Source organism: Pleurodeles waltl, chromosome 4_2, assembly GCF_031143425.1.
Source record: "Pleurodeles waltl isolate 20211129_DDA chromosome 4_2, aPleWal1.hap1.20221129, whole genome shotgun sequence".
Taxonomy (NCBI): domain Eukaryota; kingdom Metazoa; phylum Chordata; class Amphibia; order Caudata; family Salamandridae; genus Pleurodeles; species Pleurodeles waltl.
Window position 1 is genome coordinate 988,052,018 of NC_090443.1, and position 18,966 is coordinate 988,070,983.

The 18,966-nt window shown below is 41.5% G+C and overlaps 1 protein-coding gene across 1 annotated transcript in view; it reads left to right on the plus strand.

Annotated features, from left to right (window-relative positions):
* Nucleotides 1-4,032: 4,032 nt before the first annotated feature.
* LOC138293570 (glutamate--tRNA ligase-like) overlaps nt 4,033-18,966 on the plus strand; it is a 178,023-nt gene continuing 163,089 nt past the window's right edge. The window contains exon 1 of the mRNA XM_069232841.1: nt 4,033-4,192. Coding sequence (XP_069088942.1) covers nt 4,129-4,192 — 64 coding nt within the window. The 5' untranslated portion in view covers nt 4,033-4,128. The remainder of the gene's footprint in view (nt 4,193-18,966) is intronic.

Consider the following 18,966-nt stretch of genomic DNA (forward strand, 5'->3'; position numbering starts at 1 on the left):
CTCACACAGGCTCATCTCTCATTCTGCACTCATACAGAGACTCCAGGCTGCAGCAGCTCTAAATTCTCCCTGCCTCCCACCCACTCAAGCAGAAGCCCGCAGTGTGTTGGGGAGGGGGAATTGTGGATACAAAGAAAAGAAACAAGAGGCTGCAGGAGTGCAATGGCAACCCCCTGGGAAGTGCCAATGGGGTGAGGAGAGGCGAGCAGACACATTCTGTCCTCTCCCTGCCTCCTTCCCCTTCCGGCGCTGCAGGAGTCTTTTTTAATGATGGGGAGGGCTGCACAAAATAGGTGTATAGTCAGTCATTCCAGGCCTATCACCCACCAGGCCAGTTTTCTACTGGCATGATAGGTATTTTAATGATACCCAACTTGTAAAAAGTAAACAAAAATGCACAGTATTAAGCTCTCCCCTAAGTATCATGTCTGAGCATTTAAATGAAATGTCTCACATTTTATCTGATGGGGATGTTCAGTCAGCTGATCAATGGTGATAGGTAGGCTGGGGTGCAGTTAGGGTATATGCGAAAATGTCACTGGACAGTTGCACACACTTGGGCAGCACTGGCACCTCAGGAACGTTTGTACTTCGAGGGAAGGATACAGCCAGGAGCAAAATGTCCACTTTTCAGTTTTTATTTTGCACTGTAGACTGTGCCCAAAAACAGCTTGGAGTTCTCTGTTCACTTCTTTCCTCATATGTCCCAAATACACAGTGGGCCCTCCCCCATTCCGTCCTCTTTGAAGCTAAACCATTCCAGCATCTTGAGGAGGAGGGGCTCACACTTTTGTTGACACCAGGGCAGCCGTGCCTGTCATCTCCAAAGCGCCATGAACCACACCTCAAGTCGGCAGGACTTAACACTCAATACCAAAGTAAATCACAGCCATCAAATAATGCAGCACCCACCACAGAGATGTCACAACACTGCCTTGTGCCTGCAGGGCGAGTAAACTCTCGCTCGGCCAGGCACATGCGTGCTTACATCCACTTTTGATTATCTTTAAAAAAAAACAAGTGTCAGGTTACTGCTTGAGACAGAGCACCACCAAGTCTGCTGTTAAATCAGCTCAGTGGGTTTTTCTTTTTGTTATTTGTTATTGGGGCTGTTAGAGCGAAAAAAAATTGTAATGCTTTCGTGACACAGACGTCAGCACTAGGCAACCTTTATAGTTACATTTAAAAGCCCAACATAGACAGCTGCACTAACATGTATTTTAAAGTGTACATGTTTTAATTCGTGCTGCACATTGTGTCTACCATGGCAGACGTTGTGCCTACCTGAACTGTCAAAGTGCTAACATGAATTAACAAGGTTGAAATATTTTAATCATTATTATAAATAAGTATGAGTAGAAATAAATATGATTTATGATGATTTATTAGTTTAAAGGCATATGTGTACAGAAAAATAAATGTACATCTTTTTTATATTTGATGCAATGCTTTTATAAAGTTTGAAATTTTTAATTAAATGCTTATATATATTTTATGATATATTATTATTGATGAATTTGTAAGTTTGCATATTATATGTGTGTTTTATTAAAGATGATATTAATGCCTTTGATTTATTAATGATTGATATTAATGCCTTTGATTTGATTTGTGTTAGCAAAACTAGGTCTGAAGTTTTTCTACTGCAGTAACATGAAATGTTGAGTCATCTTTTTTCAAGCATTAATTTTTCCATTAGGTTGTTTCACACGAATAGTAAAGATCCCTATTGTATTATGTACAAGCTCTTCCCCTACTGACCTTGAATATGGTAGATTGAGAGCAGGAGATTTGGGAACCAAGACAGACCCTATTGTTTAATTGTCCTTTCTCATGAGAAATACTGGAACTATTGTGAGCCAGGGGAAGATTTTGTAATGTATGAACTGATGTACATAGTTGCTAGTCATCGTCGGTGTCACACAGAAGGAGAGATTACTTCACCCAGTCCTGGAAATCTTCATTGTTGTTGCAAATTCATCTTGTGTTTTAATTTCCATTGGATATTGTACTTTTTGCATAATGTGGACTCATCGAATTGACCAATCAAATTGTTCAGAGTAACTCTCAGTAGGGAATGTACTTGTAGCTTTTCAGCAGAGCCTCTTTTGCATCTTGAGCTGTTAACTTGTCCCCTTGAACCTTTCCTGATTTCTATGTGCAGCTTGTGTTCTGCAATTCCCCGATGGTGCTTCTAATGGACTTTGACGAAGATTCCTTGCTTCGTTGGCAAATCTGAATTGTATGCTAATCCAAGGAGAGGTATATTCAAATGAAATGCTAATTGTTCCCTAGCCTTGTTTTCTAATTAGAGCTAACATGTTGACACCTGCCCATTTTATTTTATAGTTAGACTAACTTAGCCTGCTATAGATGATCTTTCTAAATTATGTGTCTTCTTTTTCTTTTTGCTTTTGCCCGCATGTGTTAGCCTGTCCCCACACATGCTTGTCCAAATCTGTGATAGTAGTAGGTTGCACCTACAATTTGTCCACCCAATTTCATATATTGATCAGAGAACTTGGCTTGACTAATGTTATCAACAAATTATTTGAAATCTGTTTCTGTTGCACAGACTGTTTCCTTGCTGGTATGTGTAATTCTTTTCGAATGTTTAATGGTGTTGATACTAAGTAAATTAAATGTGTTTCATAGATTTGGTCAGCCTATGGGATTCCTTTATTTGTATAACTTGATCTTACCCACAATTTATGGCACTTTGGCTCTGTGGTTATAAAAAAACTTTGAAACTTTTCACAGATTGGAGTTTTATTTCCGTGGTTACATTGCCCAAGATGTTTAAAATGGTTGTTGCATTGAGATTGGAATTGTATACAGTTAACTACGCTACTCACTGGGCCCAAAGATCCCATTGACCTTGGGAGAAAGCGTTTTCAAATCCTGACTGGGAGGAGAAAACGCGTTAGCAGAGCAAAGCCCAATTGCCCTTAAATGTCAGCTGCCCCTCCCTAGATGGCTGTTCAAAGAAATGTGATGCTATTTGTTCATATGTTGTGTTTATGTCTTTTTATTTAACAAAGGGTGAGATGTAGTGTAGGGACGGACCTATAAAGGAACTTACTTAGCTCCCTGGTGTCAAGGTGTGGTCAAAACAAATATAGAGATATTGACAGTTCAGAAGTTGTTGTACCCTGTTGTGTTATCTGCCTCAACATGTCACTGTTATTTGGGTGCGCTCACCCAGCAATGACTGAGGCCGACACCAGCTCTGCTGTTTGCCCACCGGCTATCCGTGGCGGGTTCCTCCACAGCTCACCCTGACTTCACCCTGGTAGCCAACATCATTTTAATTATCATCGGCCCATGTGCTGCAATTCTCTTTTCGTGACGCCCCTCTCTTCTCGTTCCCAGTGGGTGGTGCTCCAGTTGCAACACTACATACGCTGAGTAAAGGCAGACTGTGTGTGGTGTGTTCTTGTGCATTCTACTGGGCTGAGGAGGAAGCAACAGTGCTCAGATGATGTGCCCCAATTCCTTTGGGTCGAGCTATATCAAACTGCCAAATCGACCAAAATGCCATTGAAGCAGATCTTGATGGCTGGCTGCCTCCAAACAAAAACCTACCACCTAGAAGCAGCCTTCTTACGCAACCCAAATCTACGACTCGCTTAAACTTTGTATGCCACAGCACTGCGTAAATCCCAGACTGCGCGCCGGGCTTGGAGCAGTGCTAGGGCCCAAGGAGGTGTGGACTGGGCGCGCCCATGTCGCTCGCTGGGCGTGGCCTCACGCTTTCTCCAAGTCGAGTGGGCGTAGCCAAAGGGTGTGGTTCCTTGAGAAGGGCGTGTCTGAATACTGGCAAAAGCGATGGAAGAGCTGTAGCATGGGCCCCGCCAACCGACGTGTCATGGGCGTGTCGTATCCTGGCCCCGCCTTCAAGCGGTGGTGAAGGCGTGGCTAGGTGTAGTTCCTCCAATAGACCGCGCTCAGGGCGTGGCTCTCCTGCTGGAAGGCGTGGCCAAGAATGTTATTGTCCAATAGGGAAGGGCAGGGCGTGGCCGCGCCTCCGTCGTCTTTCTTTTGTGTGCCGGGTGGTGCTGCCTTGTCGGCCGCGGCTGGAGTGATGATCGAGCCTGGAGGCCGCTGAGGACCGTCGCGCGGGGAGAGATGGGGCGGGCAGGGTGGTTCCTTTCCCTGCTGTGGTGCCTGGCACTGGGCGTTGTGCGGGCAGGTAAGGTTTGGGAGGAGACGCAGAGCTCCGGGGGCCGCTTCATGGGACTGTAGAGAGTTTGTATCTCCCTGAAGGGGACCGTGAATGCTCAGCCGTAGGATACAGTCCATGTGGCTTACTAGTGGAAAGTCTGCCCCCGTTTTGGGTAAACGAGGGTTAGGTTCCCGTAACTTGCTCAGGATTGCACGGTGCATAGTACGATAAAGTCGGGGCTATTGGAATTGTGCGGTAGGGAACACCAAATTATGCGGCAGGATTGACTGAGTTATGTGGAAAGAGAAGGCAAATGATGTGGCATAACTTGGCGCATGTTTTGATAGCATCCTTCATTACTCAGTAAGCAAGTAGGTTCTGATGTGAGGTGGTAGGCAATCCCAGAGTGTAGTTCTGTTGGGTCTGGCTTTATGCATATCTCTAAGAAACAGCATATCTACCTTTTGAATGAAAGGTCATATATAAGGAAAGTCTATGTGCAGCAATTGGAGTCGGTGAACCGTGCTGCCTCATTTTCTTAACAGCAGCTGTGAGGGCACACATTTCTTGCTGACTACAGCTCTTGCCTAGCAAAGGCCAAATCTACAAGTATTCAACTTGCTCAGAGTCTGAGTCCAGCAAAGCTTTCTCGCAGACATTCACAATGATACCTGTGGAAGGTGTGTGCCAGACCTTCTGAATATGGTCATGACTTACCCTATAACTTGTAATTTCCAGATATTTGATTAAGGCAGCAGGAGATGAGACAGAAAACTGTCCCAACTAACACAAACAAATAGGAAAATCACATACAGCTGGTATATTTTCTAATTATCTGTACATACTTTAAACTGTCACTATAAAAATAAAGCTCTTTCTGGTGTATTCTAGAGCTGTCTTACTGATTCCTGACTGACTGGGATATTCATTCTGTGTATTAGACTTTTCCTCGTGTGGTATGTAGTAAATATCTTTGAAATGTACACTGCTCAGGCCAGTTATGAAGTCTTAATAGTAGGACCTGAGGTCCACCAGGGGTTCAAGTCTGGATTGCTTTTGGCAGATTAGGACAGCTGTTCTCTGAGAGACTTGCGGCCAGGCGCCTGGAGCTTACTCACTGGGGAGGGGGTGGGGAATTTAAGAAGGAATGGTAACCACAGGTTTTCAGCTCTTACCTTCTATATTAAACACACAATCTGAAGTCAAATGGATATAATGAATGGGGAATTTGTACATATTATGTTTTTACTTTAATTTGTGAATCTAAGGCTTTATACTGTCCCTTTGTTGCCATTGGGCTTTACCCAATAATATCCTGGTAAGCCCTCTTTAATCCACCCAAGAGACTGTGCATATACTTGTGTGTGTTACTATATGGTCATTATTTGGCAGACGTACCTAACTTTCCATCCCAAAAGATGTCTAAATCAGATGTGTTAATGTTGGCATTACGAGGCCGCAGCTAGCTTTCATTGATATAAATCAACATTTTCAGAAATTAAAGTGCACTCTTATGTGAATAAGCTTCCCACGTGTACTCGATTCTCTGTGTGGGCTTCCTTTTCAGAAAGAGAAGCTTTCACCAGGTCTCCGTTTACTGAACAGAACATAACAGTATTAATTTGTCTCTCAAGGAAGCCATGTTTCTGTCATTGTAACTTTCCAGGGTTCTTTGCTGGAGCCTTTTAGGAACGAATCAGCTGAACTACCTATTGACGTGGTCCCCATCCTTTTGACTTCTGTGGACCCCCAGTTTATCATCACTGGAAACCAGGAACCCCCACTGAGTCTTTACTGAAAGCTGGGTACCTAATCTGTTACGTCCCCAGACCACAGGTTGGGAACCACTATTCTATTGTATTGCCATGCTTTATAAATACCATATAATTTCCTTCCTTTGCTAAGCATACCTCATTTATTATTATGCAGTAAAGTAGGTTTCTAAGTGTATCTTATAAAATGTTTCTAATGTGTTAGAATATCGATTAACTCACTAGAGTGATACTTTGGTAGTCCAACCTAATTAAGTGAAATCTCTGAATATGCATGGCTGTTCAGCCTAAAACATTATTTTAAGAAAATTGATGTTTTGGGGAAATGCTCCAGGCTTTCTAGGGTTTACTGTTGGGGCAGACAATGTGATAGTCCTCTCGATGAACTATACTTGTCAATTGTCCATACAAAAACAAGAACCCACACTTTTTGCACTCTTTTTTTAAACTGGCGCAAGATGAAAAACCTGACCCCAGAAGAGTTAACGTCTGATGTTTCTCTTTGCAACCACTTTGGAAGGAGGCTGAATGTAATATTTTACACACCTTGTTTTTCTGAAAACGCAGCTCCCTCATGAACATTGAGCGCTCACTGTCACTCTAATCACACAAGCTGTTGCATCCCTTGGCCTGGGGTTGCATCAGGTGAGAATTTCCTTGCAGTCCCTACTGACCTAAGAGAAGCGTAAGCAGGAAAGCTGCCTGCTGTCAGTTCCGCCCACCGGTAAGCAATATACAATTCAATGGAGAGCAACACACAAAGGTAGTAAACACATTTCAAGTATGCTCCGGGGTTTGGAATTTAATAAAATATCTACTTGCCCATGGGGCAGGTTGTTTCTTAAATCTACTTGTCCTGTAAAAAAAAATATATTTGTCCCTCCTATGTTGCTATGTAGTGCAGTGACAAATTATGGCAACAATCTCATTATGTAAGAGTTCTGATAACAGCCTCTGTGACTCTGTCAGGGCTACTACTATAGTAGGGCTTGAATACTTGACATTTTAAAAAATTACATTTTTTTATTTTTATTTTATTTAGTAGAACAGTGTGACCTTAAAAAGTTTATTTACAGTGCTCACCCTAATAATGAAGGCTTTCAATTAATGAACCATAAATACAACTTTGGACAGCATTAACATGGCGACACCTCAGCTGCAGACAGCTCCCATCTCTATAAACTGACAGCCAAAGGTAAAATCCAATTAAATGTACACGCAAAAAAACCACACATTACACCACAAACACTCTGCTGTATAGCTATATTCATAGATGTAATAATAACATGCTAAGTCACTTAGAGCATTAGGTCTGTTTTTTCCCCCTGTGTATTACGATCGCTCTGCATCATGGGGAATAATGTGCGGAAGAAGTTTTTGCGAGTGCTTATGTGCTTTGTATGCCCACTTCAGCAGCATTTTCAGTGAACAGTTGTCCATACAAAAACAAGAATTAGCAGTTTTTGCACTCTTTTTCAAACCGGTGCAAGATGAAAAACCTGCCACAAAAACAGTTAGCGTCTGATGTTTCTCTTTGTAGCCGATTTGGAAAGAGGCTGAATGTAGTATTTTACACACCTTGTTTATCACTATGAAATTATAATACTACCTCTGCACAGGGTTATATGCATTACTTATTCGTGTTTGGGTTATTTAATTTACTATGATTCCATCAAACATGCTGATTTGTCATTCATGCTCTTTCACTCAGGCTGACCAATGAATTGTGCCATTTCATCCTATGTTATCTCAGTGACTGTATCCGAATGAGCAGATATTTTCCTTTCTGGTTAGGCCAAGGAGTTGTCATTGCAGGTCCCAGGGTCCATATGGTTTACTTAGAGAGACTGTTTAGGATCGATGGTCGAGGAGAACACCTAGTCTCCGGGACAGATATTTAAAGAGAACAAGCAACCCCGAGAAGGAACAGGGGTTGTTTTTTGTGAGAGTGCAGACCCTGATGAATACACTGAATGGGGCTGTTCTTTGTGAAATAACCCGAGCAAGAGCACTGCCCTTAGGGTGCCGTGTAAAACGGAGCCCAGCCCTAAGAGTGCCACCACCCCAGGAACTGGCAAATCTTTTCATTCTTCACAAAAAGAAAAACACACTTGTCTGTTGTCTTGGTGAGGCAGCCAGTGGGCTCTTGGCAATCCGCATTCTAACTAGAAATAGTATGGCAATGTGGGAGAGAGGAAGCTTGATTATACCCTACAGCCGGACTGAGGTAAAGAAGAGAGCACGCTCGCACCCTGCCCTTTATGTGGTATCCCGTTGGGCGGGAAACGAGACAGTTGTTTTTCTGTGTTGTACGTAGCACAATGTTTGCTATGTAGATGCCATCTTGGCGCTGTTAGTGTCTTTGTTAGAAGTAGGGTAACCACTTAAGGGTGTTTTCCTGAAATAGTACTGCTTTCTCACCGGTAGTTGTGTGTGTTCGCTAACAACGTTTCCTCAACAATGAAACACAACTTGGCATAGATACATTGTGATGCTTCCAACCTCACTTAGGGCCAGATGCAGCAAAGGTTTTTACCCATTCTGTGTCTATGGGAAAAAGTGTTCGTACATATGTCCCTCAGTGACGTAATACTTCTGCTGACATCTTGGGCCCTGAAAACAATGACTCACCTATTTCCTTCATCACCTCTAATTGTCTCAAAGGCAACGTCTGACCTCTATTTTGGCAACAGGGTAAACCCTCTGTTTTTCTTTGCCTCTGGCTACCCTACGTCTAATCTCTTCTGCACTCCACCACCTTGGGGTACGTAAGTGCTATTGGTGGGTCGACAGTCTTCGGAGTTTGCCTGTTCAAAACGGAGAGATGACGTGTGTCAGCCGAACCTGTATTTTGGACATCCAGGTCTCGGCCTTTTTCAAAAATTGCACAGGCTCAGCCCCATTGCAAGTGCATGCTTTGGGGCCTTCCATCCATAACAGAAGCACTGAAGAACTGAGGCCATAGTGGTTACTGACAGTAGGTGCCTGGCGTACCTGTTACTGGGTTTGGGGCTAAATCTGGAAAATAAACTGAGAATGTAAATGCTGCAATAGATGGGGAAAGAAGTTGACAGTTAGCCAGTAGTCGTCTAATGCGTCAGTTCATATAGGGTTCCTTAAATTGGGGACCATAAAGATATTTTCAAGAGGTAAATTCCGGATCATAAACTATAATAATGTATATTGGTGCATAGTCGGTGTCTGTATTTCCTGCACGTGTTACTCTGATTTGTTTGTGGCTATGTGTTTGCCTTATTTTGTGGTATGAGGTGACCGTAAGGCAGGTATGCGGTGCCACATTCAATTCCTAAGAGGAAATATTTGAGGCTCAGCTAACTGTTTCTCTGAAAACGCAGCTCCATCATGATCACTGAGCCCTCACTGTCACTCTAACCACAAAAGCTGTTGCATCCCTTGACCCGGGGTTGCATCAGATGAGAATTTCATTGTAGTCCTTACAGACCTAAGAGAAGCATGAGCGGGAAACATGTGCACTGCCATTTCCGCCCACCAGTAAGCAACACACAATTCAATGAAGAGCAACATACAAAGGTAGTAAACACATTTCAAGTACGCTCTTCCAAATACTCACTCAACAATCGTGACATACTAATTGAGACACACCTATGAGATGAATTATACATGCACACAATGAACCAAAAGTACACAAACTACCAACAAATGAAATCAAACCTAAATGTACACGCACAAAATTGCACAAAACACACATATCACACCACAAACGCACTGCTGTTTAGCTATACACAGATGTAATAACGGGCTCAGCACTAGGTCTGTTATTGTATTACGTTCACTCTGCATCATGGGGACTGATGTGCGAAAATGTTTTTGCAAGTGCTTAATGTGCTTATTAGCACTGCAGAAATGTTTTCAGTGCACAATTGTCCATACAAGAGCAAGAATCTGCCACATTAGGAACTGGTAGCAGAGTTCCAGGAGTATAATCATCGTTCTCACACTTCAGCCCACCCCACTTTCTTCTTTTCCATCCTTTTTATTCAGGTATTTATTTTAAGGTGTTTCTTTCTCTATTTAGCAGCTCTAGCCTTTCGTACAGAAAAGATACACAAAAGAACAGTAATTATGCATAACCAGTCAATTGTTTTAGTGGTTAACGTCGAATCAGCAAACAATTGAAAAACCAAGAGGTCTGGCATTGGCAAGTGTGATTTTTTTTAAACTTTATTTTGCAGATTTAAGCAATATGCAAAAAAAGGCACAATCTAAAAATATGAAATAAAAGCATGGTGCAGAAGCCCAAGCGCACCAGCCCTGACACTGACGTGGTCTCCTTTTCAGACCGGTATGCACATGCGATAAAGAAAAACGGTGTCATGCCCAGTGCAAGCGAGCTAGTGACTAGCTGAAGTAGACTCAACCATTGACCCCTTGATGTGTGCTGTGGTCGGCATCAAAATGTGAATGACAGTTCAACCGACCAATGGATAAAAGTGCTGACTGAAAGGCCCTGTACACATTTACACGTTTTTATTAGTTTTTTTTTTAAACATATGCGACTGCCGAGAATGCTAAAGTTGTTTCTAGTCCATACCTAAAAAATATGGCTAAATTGGATGCTCTTGTGTGAGTGGGACATTAATCACTCGGTATTGTGTATATTCACGCTTCAGTTATTGGTGAGCTCGAGCAGGGATTTGGGTACCAGCATGGAGTACACATTGACCATGTTAGTGATACTCTTGGTAAAAGACATGGCTCTTTCAGGTGACCTTGAAGTGAATTATCCTAAGCCCTAGGGTAGGTGGGCTTCCAGTTGAAGGGGTACAAGTAGATGGAATGAGCAGTGCTTTAAATGGAATTATAGAAGTGCAGGTACTCACTTCCCAGAGTACCTGTTTGCTCCTAAGAAGTGATGGTACTCCCATTAAATGTATTGACGCCTGCTGGGAAGTACCATTTCTCTTCCTTAAATACGTGCCAGTTCTCTCATACAAATCAAAGAAGTACCAGTACTCTCCCATACAAATCAAAGAAGTACCAGTACTCTCCCATACAAATTAAAGAAGTGCAAGCCCATTTGAAGTACTGAAAATTAGTAAATGCTGCGTTAGGGGCAGGGGACTTTATGAACTGTGAGCAAGAGCAGGCTAATGTGTTTTATTTGTGAATTCTGGTAAATAATAATAAAGTGACCTTTTGGGGTTTCTGGATCTGCCTTTTGTAGCTATAAAGTCACCTCAAGAGTCGAATTATGCACCACTTTTATTCTTTCCTCGCTTTCTCCTGCTCTGAGATGTACATGCACATAACTGTTGCCTTCAGCTACAGGGGAGCTTCAAGTCCCATCTTTAAAAAATAGATATAGTCACTGCTTTCCCTGTGGCTTCAAGTCACACAAGTGAAGCTTAGGTCACATCTTGGTGCTTTAAAAATCTATGTCTTCCAGCCTAGATTGGTATGGCATCCTTTGCAAAGTGGATATTTATTATCTTTGCAATTTATATTAACGACATGCCATAGTTGTTTCTGTCGTTCAGGAGTACAATGTGTGGTAACTGTGTAGGATTAATGTTCGAGGTCAGACTTTCTCATTTCAGTACTGTTTGTTCAGCTGTTAAAATGCTATTTTTCCTGGCACTTGTACAGCCAGTTTTCCCAAAACTGTCCCACGGCAACGAGTAACCAGCCACAAAACTGAAAACTGCAGGCAAACACAATGCAACAATGAAAAACACTTGGGATTAAAATCCGGAAAGGAACATGTAGGGTCTAATTAAAGTTAAGGGTAATGTTTGGTGGCAGGATAAAGGAAGGAACTAGGGATAAGAGTTACAAGCATTTGGAATGCAATAGGTCTAGCATTTGCTTGAGCCAGAACCATTGGCATTGTAAATTCAAAACTGGACTTTTCTTGCCACATAAATTGGTCAACCCTGCCTCATAATTTCGTCTTTTCCTGTCATGTAATTCCAGCGTTCCTGCTTATAACTAACTCACTCCCAATTACCTTCTTCCTCTGTCTGCAGCAAAAAATGAAAATGTTGCAATTATGGTCATAATTGTAATAAGAAGAGATTATTAAAACATATACAATTATCATTCAAACATTTATCAGAAATAAACTTTTGGCATTAGATTGTAATGCTCAAAACAGCCCCTAGAGGGCACCATAGCAAAAATAGCATCTGTAAGAAACAAGGTCCTGTAACCATGTTGTTAACCCCTAGAAAGCATAACCCCATGAAAAAACAGGATCAAGTAATGCAGTGTAACCAAATACTTAGCCCCAGAGGATGTTTTAGGACTAGCAGGCCTATTGCAATGATATTGTAAACAAGGCCTTAAAAACAAAACTTCTCCCAGCTGGAAAACAAAAGTTCTAGCCATGAGAAAGATTAAAAGACACTGAATAGTGGGAAGGGTTATTATTTTGGAGTCCTCGCTAACATTGCAGGGACCCAGAGATTATGTAGATAGAGCACATTGTGGGCAATGCTTTGAAGGTGGTCCCATTGTCCTAGGTCACCACATGCTGGGTTATGAGCAAAAATGTTTTGTAAAAGTGATGCCCTCCAAGGCATTATGGGACAAGTTTCCGTACCACAAATATCTTAATATTTTAATATGTTGATATGTTCTAATGCTTAGAATAGCCCCTAGATGAAATCAAAATTAAAATAGCATTTGTAAGAAACATATTCATGTAACTATATAGTTAGCCCCTAGAGGGCAACACCACACAAAAAGAAAATGGCAATAAATATAATACAAAAAGAAAATAGCAATAAATAATGCAGAGTAACCATATATGTAGGCCCTAGTAGGCATAGTGCATTTTACATTTTCAGGGGTAACAGCCATATAGCAATGATATTACAAACAAGGCCCTTAAAACACGAGCTACTCCCAGCTGTAAAACAAAAGCTCCAGGTATGAGAATGCTTAAAAAGACACTGAATGCTGAGATTTGTTATTATTTTGGGGTCCCCACTAACCTAGTGTGGGGACCCACAGGTGGCCTACACAGAAAGAGCGTGCCGTGCTGGACGTTTTGTTCGTGGATCCATTGTCCTAGAACCACCACACAGTGTGTTGTGGGGAAAAATATTTTGTAAAAGTAATGCCCTGCAAAGCATTATGGGGCAAGTTTCCAGAGTGCAGCTCTCCCACTGTGCTGGTAGAGCCGCATAGATGATTTCTGTGTTTTTGCTTTCGCCTTTAGGATTTCTGTTTAATGTAAAGCATTTACTGATTTCAAGTTTAAGGGGAGAGCCACAAGAAACTACTCTTACTAGGTAACTGTGAACAATGTGACCAGCACTTCAATGCCACAGATGGAGTTAACGCTGTTGTGCCTGTTTGCACTGTGAGTGCCATGGCCATCATGCAGCACGAAGGGTAGAGACAAAAAAATAGTTTGCCCACATAGAATTATATCAGCAATCCTGCAGTAATCCATGCAACAGAGGCAGTCTGCAAGGCGTGACAAAAACAGTCTCAAGGCGAGACAAACGTAAAGCATTTACCAATGGCATCAAGTGATTTTTGAAAGGCAAGCCCACAAATGAGTGAAAGTGATGGGCATGACATGTGCATGGTTAAAAGCCCACAATACTTTAAAAAAAAAAAAAAAAAAAAGGTCAAATCATTTGTGCCCTCAAACAAAAAAAAAAGGGGGGGGGTCAAGAAAGGAAATATAGGAGTATAAAGTTAGTGACATGTTGTAGAATGTGGTGAGGCAAAGCATAGTGCAGAGACTGGAATAAGTGGTTTGGAATAGCTTAAAGGAGAGAAAATTGAGAAAAGTAATGTAAGGGGTTGTGCAAATGGTGTGTATGTGGGGGTATGTGGCCCCTACTATTTAAAATAATACTAAAAAAATAAATATGGATTTGCTGATGTATTTTGTTTCAGCCTAAATGTGTTTGTGGATCAAAGCGTGCAGACGAATGCATCTACAAGATTACATTCCCTGAGTGTGTTTACTATTGTAGACAGGCAGCCAGTTTTGTGGGTTACCCTTTGTAGTTAATTGAAGGATCAGGAGCAGAAAAGGAGTGTTTGTGGATAGGTAAGCAAGGACCCTCCTGAAAGAGTGGCCATGTACTACTGCTTGAGGTTTGGGCAATAAATCCCCCTTGCACAGGCATTGATGCTTGTGGGCACCTCATTACCATACAGGGCTCTCAAAATCTATTTGATCACTTGCTATGGCAAGTTTTGCCCCTTCTGGCAAGTGGACAGAGAAGAGGTGTTCTGTTCAGTCAGAAACTGAATTAGCAATTAAGATGCCTTTAAATCTTATTCTTGTCACATTTGCTCTGTGTTCAGAGACAGAAGTCAAAAGTCAGTTTGTCTTCTTGCAATGAAATAAATTTTCATTGTGACTGCAGATTTCCAGGATTTTGTAAGGTGAACTTTCTGACCTATGTGAAATGAAAGGCTTTTGGTATCCTTTTTTTCCCTAACACACAACATTTATATAACTAAGGCAACTTTACAAACATTTCAAAATATATTTCAGTAGCGGTCAAAGACCATTTTTTGTGTGTGTTTCACATAAGCTTTATTCGGCCAACAGACCATCAAAGCAATACAATACAATACAATATAATATAATAATATAAACCATAATGTCATAGAAAAATTTAAAAAAAGAATGATCCATGTTTGCCCGTCTTAAAACAATTTCAACTCATTGTAAATAAAAAGTGCGTATGCGCCATGCTGTTGCTAAAAACTTACTTACTGCGTAAATTGTCACATTTGAATTGTGGCTTTTTAAGATCCGCAAAGCTAAAAAACATTTCCTTAAATTCAATTCCCTACAGATTTTATATATCCATTTAAACCTTGGGATTGAATAGGCGGGACAAAAAAACATAAAATGTTCTACTGTTTCGGAAGGAATGCCACATACAGGACAGGTATCAGAGCTTGACTTAGGTCCCCATCTGCTCGTTAAGGCCTTCAGGGGTAATGTTCCAAATCGAAATCTGGCATACAAACTTTTGCCTAACAAATCAGGTATTGTATCTAAGTATGGTTCAAACTCAGGGTACCATTTAAAATCAATAAACGAGTTAGTTAAATGACCATTCGATTTCTGAGAAATGTAATTATTACATATGTGGGACCAGTAAGCTCTCTTCAATACTTTTACATGGGGCTTCACAAGTTGCTGGGGATTCTCCCAGAAGTTCCTCAGTCCTAGCATGCAAAACCAACTAGATACGTGTTTGATCCATGGTATGGACATGGAGTTAGAGGTTTTTAACAATTCTAATAGGGAAGACTTATATATAGCCAGTTCAGGAACTACCCAAAGCCTCACCCAATATAGTAGGGGCCGTAAGATAATCAAATCGGCTATACGTTTAAGCCCTAGATCTAAAAAAAGGGGGGTTAATGGGGTGCTAGTGGGACAAGCACATAGAGCCCGAGCAAAGCTATTCTCAATTTTAGTTATCCTACTGCTATCTGTCATGCCCCAAATCTCTGCACCATAAACAGCAGCACCCTGTGCCTTGGCCACATAGATCTTTACTGCTGGAGACACAACTTTAGCGATCGTATTCCTGTAAAGGCGTAATATGGATGCTGCCCGATGTTGCAAAAGCCCGCCACTCTTACCGACTTGTTCGTCCCAGAGGAGTGAGTCTGTAAGCCTCACACCCAAGTAGTCGATAGAGCTAACCTGGTCCAAAATAGCTCCATCTAACCTGATCGTACACTTCTTACGAGAGCCAGAGCGAAGCACCATCAATTTTGTTTTCTTCGAGTTCAGCTCTAAACCAAAATTCCAGCAGAATGATTTAAATCTATCCACAAGAATTTGCAGCCCCATAGGGGTCTTTGAGATCAATAGAGAATCATCCGCAAAAAGAAGAATTGGGATTTTCTGATTGCCTAAGCTGGGAGCATCATTCTGGCATGTCATGAGTTCTTGGACCACCTCGTTAATGAATAAAGAAAACAAAAGTGGCGCTAGGACACATCCCTGACGAACACCTCTTTTAATGGGAAACTTGTTAGTCAGTTCGCCTTGGTTACCCCATCTTACTTGAGCGTATGTGCCTTCATGCATACGTGTTAATAAATGAATGATATCAGATGGTGCCCCTCTTTTGTGTAGCACTCCCCAAAGCTTGTCTCTAGGGACCAGGTCAAAGGCAGAGCGCAGGTCTACAAAAGTGACATATAGTGTTTGCTTTGCCAAGACTACATATTTCCAGTGTAGCACGGTCAACCTAAATACCTGGTCAACCGTGCTAACTCTAGAGCGGAACCCTGCCTGAAGTGGTGATAGGATCTGCTGCTCCGTCACCCAACTCGTCAGTCTAACTAACAATTGTTTTGCAAAAACTTTTTGTAGGTTGTCAATTAAACTGACCGGTCTGTAGTTAATTGGAAGATTTACGTTGCCCTTTTTATATATTGGAATAATTTCTGCACCCTTCCACGTCTCAGGGATCTGTCCTCCTTTTGCGATTTTGTTTGACAGCATATTAATATACCAGGTCCAGATGGGTAACTCTGATTTATAAAGGTCACCTGGAATTTTATCAGGGCCTGGGGCTTTACCTGTCTTTAGAGATTTAATGGCGTCTGCAGTTTCTTCTAGAGAAAAGCAAATATAGCTTTCAGAGTTAAATAGATTCCCATTGGACGGAGAAGTGGCAAGGTTAGCATTGGGTGAAATTGGGGGGTATAATCCCACTTTCTCACAATCGACAGTCCCAGTGGAGGCAGTTCCTTCGTACAAGAGAGAGAAATGATCCACCCAGGTACCAGGTTGAATATGGTTCCTTTGTATAAACCTACCCCCTCTCTCGTGCTTAGTCAGCAGTTCCCAAAAAAGCGTATTGTTGTTTGTTTTAGTAGCATCTAGCAAGTCCTGCCAAATAGCATCTTCCCAAGCTTTCTTTGATTGTAGGATTATCTTTTTATACGTGAATCTTGCTTGTTTGATTGCCCCCGTATACCCGGCCAGTATAGCCTTCCTTAACTCAGTCTTAGCCCTCATGCATGCATCATTAAACCAACTGCTGTTAGGTGAACCCCCATATTGCCGGTTTGCCGTGGCTACCTTTTTATAAAAGACACTTTGAAGTTTAACCATCATATCTTCGTGAATATCAAGAAGTGGAATGGCTTCTGGTTCGAAGTCTTCATAGGCTGACAGATTATCTAAGAACACTTGGTAGATCTTACATAGCAAATAGGGGTTTGACATGACTTTTGGCCACCTCACCTTTGTATAAGCATTGTTTAAAATAGGGGGAGGGGCCATTGATGTTTGCATATTCAAGGTTCTACCAAAGATATTCCCAGCAAGGGTGAGCAACAATGGAAAGTGATCACTCTCGCATCTTGAATCTACCCTCATATCTAGCAGCAATGGCCAAAGACGCACATCCACCAGAAAATAATCAATTACGCTGGCCACAGAACCTCGTAGGAATGTCGGTGCCAAGTTTAAATCAGAAGGAGTTCGACCATTACAGGCCCTTAGGCCAAACTTTAAGCATAGTGTAGCAAGCTGAGTTGCTACACGAGAGCGTGGAGGATAACTATCACCAACCAATTGTGCAATACCCCATAATTCGTCCTCATCCGCAGTTAAATCACTAAGAAACGCTGAGGGTTCGAAAGTGCAATTTACATCCCCTGCAATAATTAAATAGGAATTAGTTTGTAGCGTGTCTAAAAAGTCAAAGAGTAAAGTTAAAATGTGTGATTCTGTACCACGTGCAACAGAACGGGCGTAAACATTAATTAAGATTATGTTAAAATTTTGATTAAAAGAAATTTGTAAACCCATCAAGTCGGGACAATCAAATTCTAAAACCTTATAGTCACATTGGAGCTTTGAATTTAAAAGGATTAAAAGACCCCCTTTTGCGCGACCAGTTGCTTTCTCTGAAGGCAGTGCAGGGATATTAAATGAAAGAAACCCATCCATGCTTGGTTGGCCCTCGGCCCAAGTTTCTTGAAAGAGACACACATCTTGTGACTTTATATAGGCAACCCAGTCCACATCATCCAATTTCCTAGCAAGGCCCGCAAGATTCCAAGTCATAATGGATAACCCATTAGTTCCCAATGCAGCCCCATGTTTAGGGGATGGAACATCCTTATAGTTCGACTCGATAGCAAGGTACCATTTTTTGTACTTCTGTGTGATGGAAATAATATTTTAATAGGATGAAAAAAAGTCAGAACACTTTACTTGGAGATGTGCAAATGATAAATGTTTTCTGAAACCCAATTTTCACAGATTATTGTTAATACACTATATAGTTTTATCAGTAAAGCTGCAAGCTAGTGGGAAGGTTTTTGGACACTTCTTGGAAATTTACTGTGTAAATGACAGTGCGCTACCACATCATGCTTTAGTGATATATTTATTTAAAGTGAGTGTCTAAACATAAACTGAGAAGCACTCCTGCCCTGATGGCAAAGCTATTAGTAAACTACGAGGCAAGTCATGCATGGATCATGTGTACCCTATATGTGGGGTAGATTTATTATACATGGAGCAAACGTTTAGTGTATTTAATCAAACAAAAGAGGATTTTTTTTTACAGCAGAAATGCTGAAATCACACATTTGAAGGTGCACTTCTATGTAAGAATGAAGAAAATGGCGACTGTAAAATATAATATTTGCCAAGAATCACCCAATTTGAGACCCGTTTTCGGGTGAAGTACATTACAATTAGGTCAAGTACATTATTCGAGCTACTCGACCTGCAGGTCTAGTAAAAAAAATAGATTTTTCGAGGCTGCTATAGTGTAGTGAGAAAAGTGACTGAGATGTAGCCATCTGTAGTGGGATGTGGCTTTATGTCCGGTTTGCAAAGGTTTCATTGAAGAAGTGGCTTGTAAATGTGAAAGATAAACCAATAGATGTACAGGTGGTGCTCGGAGAGACAGATTTGCGCTTGGTTACCATAGTGATGTAGAAAAGGAAGCACAGTTGGCATTGTTGGCATATGGAGGCAACTCTCCACGTCATGTAGGGAGCAGCTGCATGAAGATGGAG